The sequence below is a fragment of the Populus alba genome, chromosome 14 (genome assembly GCF_005239225.2).
Source record: "Populus alba chromosome 14, ASM523922v2, whole genome shotgun sequence".
Classification (NCBI taxonomy): Eukaryota; Viridiplantae; Streptophyta; class Magnoliopsida; order Malpighiales; family Salicaceae; genus Populus; species Populus alba.
The window spans coordinates 4732674-4740146 of NC_133297.1; the positions used below are offsets into that span (position 1 = coordinate 4732674).

General features: G+C 34.7%; 1 protein-coding gene across 1 annotated transcript; it reads right to left on the minus strand.

Annotated features, from left to right (window-relative positions):
* Positions 1–5511: 5511 nt before the first annotated feature.
* On the minus strand, positions 5512–7473 carry LOC118041392 (uncharacterized). Its single transcript, XM_035048707.2, has 6 exons — positions 7251–7473; positions 6916–7045; positions 6624–6793; positions 6241–6526; positions 5988–6154; positions 5512–5765 (listed from the first exon to the last, which is right to left on the minus strand). Exons 1-6 carry the CDS (start codon positions 7261–7263, stop codon positions 5605–5607), a joined length of 927 nt encoding a protein of 308 aa, XP_034904598.1. The 5' UTR covers positions 7264–7473; the 3' UTR covers positions 5512–5604.

A 7473-nucleotide genomic window follows, 5' to 3' on the forward strand; every position in this document is an offset into this window, starting at 1 on the left:
TCCTTGGTCTTCCTTATGTGCTTCCTCTGCTCAGGACATCAACGATGGTGATGAAGATGTTAGGTGCTGTCAATTGAATGGAAGCTTGCTCCCCTATTTCTGTTTTTCTAAGTCTTCCCTAGTTTTCCTTTCCTAAGCTGTTGCGTGTGATATTATTGGAAAACAAAGACGCAGAAGAAGACAATGGTCGATGGTGATGGAGGTCTGAACCTAGGAGATGGGGGTTCTTCCCCTGTGTTTTTCTTGTTGTTGTTTGTCTCTGTGTCTTTTTTCCTGTTCTCTGTTTTGGGTCTCCTCTTTTCTCAGTTTTCCCCCCTGTTCTTTCATCTCCTCTGTTTCTTTGAGAAGAAACCAGGGGAACGAAAGTCTGGCCTTTCTTTTCCTTCAGTCCCTCTCGGTTCTGCCCTCTTCTTTTCTCCCCCTCAAAAACCCTGCGCTCTCTCATCTTCTCTGGCTTTATAGCCAGAGAATACCAACCATTTGAAATGGCTTCCATCATTTACTCCAGCAATGGCTCTTGAGGAGGAAGACGAAGAAGGCGATTAACAAATTCTAAAAAATGACGTTGGAAACGTGTGGTGGGATATCCATTTTCAATCTGGTCACTGAAGTTCTGAAATCATGCAATCAAGTCCCTAGGCAAATTATAATTGGACCCCTGTACTTTCACATCTTTTACAAGCTAGTCCTTGGACTTTAATCTGCTGCAATTTGGCCCCAAATTAGCCCCAAACTTTGATATTTTTTCAATTAAGCCCCTGATTTTATTAATTAAATTAAATCCAAGTCCAATTAAGTCCCGAACTTATCAATTCTCCAATTAAACCCTTGATTTGATTAATTAAATCAATTTCAATCTTAATCAAGTCTCAAAACTTATCAATTCTTCAACTAAACCCTTGACTTGGTTAATTAAACTAGTAAAATATTTAATTAAATCTTTAAACTTCCAATCATTTTGCCCTTAACCCGAATTTTAATTCATTCTTCATTTGTTTCATCATTCATCATTTTTTTTTATAATTTTCAGTAAATAAAAATAATAATAATAATTAAAATAAAAGGGTCAAAATTTGAGTTATGATAGTTGCCCCCTCTTTATAATATTTACGATGCAAAGATATTGGAAGATTTCATTTTTCTTTAGCTTTGTGTAGTAAATTTATAAAGATAAGTTGACACAGAAAAAACTTTTGCTTCTTTTTTTTTTAGTCTTGAAAACTTTAAAAATAGTAGATTGACATATAACTTTTACAGAGAGATATAGAAATCAAGAAACAAGTCATTTGGAAGATGAATTACTTTTTTTTATTATTTTTTTGAGATGGATCAAATTGTTTTGGGTGATCTATCCAAGTGAAAAAAAATTCACAGAAAAAGTCTTATTGTAATGGGTGACCTACCCAAGTAAAAAAAAAGAAAGGAAAATAAGGAATCGAAGTCGCACTCAAAAGAATGATCGAGGGCTCGAAAGCGCGCTTGAAAGGAAGCGAGGGCTCAAAGGCGCTCGAAAAGGAAGCGAGGGCTCAAAGGCGCGCTTGAAGGGAAGCGAGGGCTCAAAGGCGCGCTCGAAATGAATAGTTGTTGTCATGGTTTTTCAGTTCTTTCTTTTAAAACCTCTGGGTGCTTGTTTCCTATGGTTGTGGATGCTATTTACTTTTAGGAAGTCATAACTTTTATTTCGTAGTATAACTAAAACTAAGTTGCAAAAATATCGATTTCACTTTAGGAAAGTCTGAATGTCTACGATCCATGTACAAGAAATATGTGACATGTAAAGATTATAAATTTGGTTGAAGACCATGCAGGGATCTCTGGGTGCAGGGGCGGAAGGAGGGGGGGGCAAGCAGGGGCCCGGGCCCCCCCTAAAATATTCCGCCCCTGTATAATATATATACAGGGGCGGCTTCCGCCCTTGCATTAGAGAGTATTTTGGCCAAAACGGGTATCTCATACTGGTAAGCCCTCTCCCATTCAGGATTGCTGGTAATATCCCTTACCTGATAATATATATATTATATATATATATAGGTAATTAAGTGTGGATGAGGTTTTTTATTTTACAAAAGTAAGTTTTTTTACTGTAATCAAGTGTGATTTTTCAATTTGAATTTTTTTAAAATTAATTTACGTACCCTAATATAAATTCTGTAAATATAAATTCATTACTTTGCACAATAAATTTTACAGCTGGTCAAAAACAAAAATATAAATATAAATTATAAGTAAAAATTTTCAACGAAAAAAATTGAAATAGAGCTATCAATTAATTTATTTTTCATTAAACAAAACAAGGTAACTTAAATTTAAAATCTATTTTTATTTTATTTTGAGATGTTTGTTAATAATTTGATGAGGTTTTTTTTTATATAATTCTAACCATTTTTGCTTTATTTTTTTCTTAGATATGCTAATTTTATCAATTGTTTTTTAAATTCTTGTTATAATGTTTTTTTTAATTAATTAGATATATTTCATTGGTTTGTTTTGATTATACTTTGATTTTTTTATGTTTTGTTTTTAGCAGAATCATCAAAATTATCTATTTTTTCTCACGATATATGTTTTGATTTTAGGTTGAACTATGAACAAAAATAAAAAGAATTTGATTTTTTTTTCTAAAAAAATATTGATAACTCGCAGCCTAGTGAACCAACTCCAATGTGTAATGTTAAAGTTATGATTGAGCAACTCCAATGCGTCTCAGTTTATAAAGAACCCGCATTGATTAGTGAGAATAGTTCTTTATTATTTTTTGCTTTATTTCAAAGTTTATCAAACATAAATAATGCTTCGTTTTAGCTAATGTTTCTTATATACTTTGTATATTTATATTTGATAGATATAAAGACCAACATTAAAGTGATGAATATATTATGAAGATGAAATTAACTTCGTTGCTTTGACTCAATTTGGTATTTCTTCAAACCTTTTACCTCATACAAAGATCATTATATGTTTATAGTAAGTTATTTGAATAAAATTAAATTATACAGGTTTTTTCACAACTCATGTACAATAAAGTAAAATAAATATTATATTTTATTATATTAATTATGGCCCCCCCTAACAAATAATTCTAGCTCCGCCCCTGTCTGGGTGTTGAATTTCCTTCATCATCAAGATAAAAACACAGTGCTAACAAGTTTGCAATGGTTTGTGTTTTGTTACAATCATCTATTTATCAACTTCTAGTGCTATTGTTGCAAAATCTGAAAGTAAAGGTGTTCATTAGGATAGTGTGATTGATCTGGTCTGTTTATGTGTGCCTTCTGACACTCATCTATTGATCATTTTTTACCGGTTCAAGTGGTTATCTCAAGCTTATGAAGTCCTTAGTGATCCAGATAAAAGAGAAATTTATGATCAATATGGTGTAGATGCACTTAAGGAGGGAATGGGAGGAGGAGGTGGTGGTGGTCAGAGTCCATTTGATCTTTTTAAATCAATTTTTAGCAGAGGTGGTTTTGGCGGTGAGGCTGAGAGACTCCTTGATGCATTTTGCTTTTTATTGACTAATTTTCTTAGATAAAGGTTCTCAAGTATCTGTATTTTCTTAGACTAATTTTCTTAGAGTGCATTCTCTGAGGGTTTGCTTAGAGGACTTGTACAATGGAACATCCATAAAAGTCTCTTTCTAGAAACATTTTGTGTGCCAAATGTAAAGGGTATGTTCTTTTACCTTAACTTTATTAGTTCGCTTGAAAGTTGTTTTTGCCTGTTTGGCCCTCACCAGTTCTCTCTTAATAGTTTGCAAGTTGCAGTTTCATTGATGAGATTGGCTGTATTTTTCTTCATACCTCACCGCCCTGCTTTTTGTTCTGTTTTTTCTATACCAGCCTGGGTTTGTTTTAAACCTTTTTGTCTAGTGTGTAGGTGGATGGACTTTTGTTTTTATATGTAAGCTAATATTTCAGGAAAGGTTCAAAGAGCGGAGCCTCTGGTACATCTCATGGCTGCCAAGATTCCGGAATGAAAGTTCCAATTCAACAGATCAGATTGGGCATGGTCCAACAAATGCAGCAGCATGTGTGTACCATAGGAGCCCTGGGACAAGATTTTAGTTTTTAAGAGTTCCAAGAACCAGCATTCTTGAGGTTTTTGTTTTCTGTTCCTGCGAACTGGTGCAAGAATGGGCACATTTTATTATCAATTTTCTGAATGCCCACATTGATGCTGTTGCGACACTTCAGAATCAATTTTGCGAATGCATTTGAAGATAGTGGGTTGATCTGCAATTTAATTCTCGCCATTAGACTTTAATATAATTTTTAGTTCTTCGTTGTTCCAATAACGTCTATAGTTAATTATATTCGATCTATAATCTGTAGTGTTTTTAGTTAGATTATTTACCCTAACTTTATGTTGCGTATTTATGGTTTGTGTTATCTATCTCCGGTTAGTCTCATGTTTTTGACAATAAAATTAAGATGTTCCAATATTCATAATAGACATTAAAAGATTCATAGATGTTTTATTGCGTGTACTATACCAAAAATTTGGCTCATCATAATTATCATCATCTTGCCCAATCAAATCATGTGCTATGCAGTTGCGGAGTTGCAACTTATTTGTGATCAAGAGAGTGAGTTCTGGATATCTTCCCCTCAAATAATAAAGTGTTGGCTTGTTTTTGTTATGTCTGGAAATGAATTTGTAAGACCAACTAGCGAAAGACTGGTGGGATCTTCTCTAAATTCAGTTTTTTTAGTTTATTTAATCTTGGCATGCATGCCAGTGCGGTTGATCTTTTCGTATATCTGTTTTCCTGGCTTCGTCATTTTGGTCCTGTTGTCAAGATATTTCACTGATCTTCACTATTATTTAAATTGCCTAAAGCCTGCTTCTAAGGGATTTGCCATCATCTCGCGGCATGTTTGCTTCCTTCAATTGTTCATGATACGCATCTACTTTGAAGGCATAAACTGCTGTAAAGTCTCGAGTCACAGCCCTAAGCTAACAAGTAGTTCTGATATTTCGCAGGAAGGAAGGATGCGAGGAAACATTTAATTATATCATGTTTACTTGTGGAATATTTTTCAGTTTTTAAGAAAACAATTTCTAGTAAATCGAAAATTATAGAGAATACATCAAGTAGTTTAAAATGAGATCATACCTAGCTAGCCTACCTGATGGGATCACCAACGCCCGAGCCAAATAGCAGCCACCTTGTAAAAATGCGTTCATTCCCTTAACTCAAAGGACGTAAATGAAGAAACAAAGATGGATCCTATTTTACAAGAAATAAGAAAGTTCTTTATCCAAAGATTGGGAAGTTCACTGCACGAAGGCAGCTGCTGTGCGAATTGGCTAGCTAATTATAGTCACGGTTTGGAGCTAGGAGCTCACCCTTTTAGCAACTTTCCAGAGGGCATTTTCTTCTTTGATTTTTGCTGATATGGTGTGGATATCCTTACCCTGTAGTGGTGTGTTGTTTTCTAAGTTTTAGGTTACGGCACGTTTACTACAACAAAAAGAAAAGGATGGACACTGTCCATTTCTGCTGTGTCCTTGATAGAAATCAACGCATGATTTTTCATAGAAAGGTCACGTAACAATAAAACAGCGAGGTTTATTATTGATACGAATAACAGAGTGACGATTTCAGTATGAGAAAAGCTTGGACACGGACACGGTAAGAATTTCAGCTTCAACAATTAAAGTGTCACTCTTAACATAGCCCTTGGAGACTTCACGGAGATCTCCCAGTGGCATGAACTTGGGGAAACCACGTGAATAACTGGAGGAGGTAAACCAACGTGACTCTGCAAGAAAAAAAAAATTAGAAACTTTAATCAATAAGAAGTTCAATAACTAAAACTGGCAAAGATGGAAAACTTTTCATGCCTGTAAGCAGCCGTAGAGAACACAACTACTGTAGGCAGCATGAGTAATGTTAATTTTCCAAAAATATTTTTCTCGACATTACTTCTTATAAAAAAATCTCATGCATTTAAGTATATCTAACAAAAAACCTATATGATTACTTTTTTCTTCGACATGTTTGCCATGGCGTTGGTCCAAAACTCGTAGCTTGTATTCTGCCCACACAGTTTTCTTTCGAGGAAGTTTGCCACCATCAACTAGTTCCAGGTATACAGATAGTGAATTTCCCTTTCCATCATCATATCCTTTGGGATAAACTTTTATTCTCCTGAAACGATGGGAAGAGCCAAAATTAAAAACAAAACTCAATAGTGGTTCTGAAATAGAAACGTTTGTGATTACAAGGCAGCATACCAACTTCTGCCTCCGGATGTAAAGGCTTTGGATAAATATGAGCTCCTATCTAATTTACAGAAATCTTCAATCTTCCATGTTAAAGAACCATTTGCAGGTTTCTTAACCATAGAAAGTAATTCCCCTTTTCCAGTTGGTTTGATAACAAAAATCTCAGCTCCAAAAACACAGCAGTCATTGAAAAGATATCCATTAGAAGCATCATTGAATGTTTCAAGGGAAAGCAATTTATCGAAACCCCATTCGGTCTTCTCCTCATGAAAACTTTTTACTGATGCATCCGATTCTACAAAACAGTGGTTCTCCATTTAAATTCAAGAACATAAAGACAAGAAAGTGAAAACATTTGCAGCGTTGCACATATTATTAGTCAAAGAATCCACCTCGGACAGTCAAATATTTGTCATTTATCTGATCAAACACAAACAATTTGAATTCGGTGGTGACCTTCCACCGATGACCAAGTTTGCTTGTATTTTCTATTTGCAGGTAAAGGGAAACAAAGCCTTTCCCTTTTCCTTTTGTGTTTCCATTTGGGTAAAGACACAACCTCCTGGAAACAAGAAAAATTAATTATCAGTTGATGAATAGCCTAATTATCTTTTAACTGGACATTTATTTTTCACTTGTAGAATCAAGTATTAGTCAAAGGAAGGTGGTGAGAATCAAACAAACCATGTGTAGCCTTCGGCCTCAAAAACATCAGATTCATACTTTACGACTTCTGTCTTCAGAAGTAAGGAGAATGACTCTATCTTAAGGGTGTAATGCATTGGAGGTAGATCTCTTTTGGATCTTGTCAGTCCTGAAAAAGAAAAGGTAACATTTCTGGAGGCTGAAAACTCATCTATGATTAACGAGAAACCAGCGGCATGCATATCAGAATTCTTGTATGATAGGATCAACTTTTGGAGGTCATGCAATACAAAAGTGAAAAGCATCATATACATGACAGATCACTAACAGCAGACTGAAAGAAAAGAGTTCCAAAATATGAATAAGAAGCATACCTCCGGAATTCATTGAATCGCACTTCTCTTTCTTGTTCTCCTTTGCAGACTCGTGGCCAAAGTGGTGAATTAGACAGGGAGTCTGAACCTAAGGATGGGCAAGCTAAATTGGTGATAGCATTAGCTGATAGAGTTTACTCATATAGAAAATTGACAGATGTAGACATTACACTAATAACATGATCATCTTGAAAATTTTGACAGTTAAAAAAGACCATAACTT

Excerpts from the sequence above, each read along its gene's own strand:
- LOC118041392 (XM_035048707.2), bottom strand. Across the intron at positions 6,794-6,915 it reads GAGGCCGAAGGCTACACATG|GAGGTTGTGTCTTTACCCAA; the intron begins GTTTGTTTGATT and ends TCTTGTTTCCAG. Across the intron at positions 5,766-5,987 it reads CAAACATGTCGAAGAAAAAA|AGTCACGTTGGTTTACCTCC; the intron begins GTAATCATATAG and ends TTTTTCTTGCAG.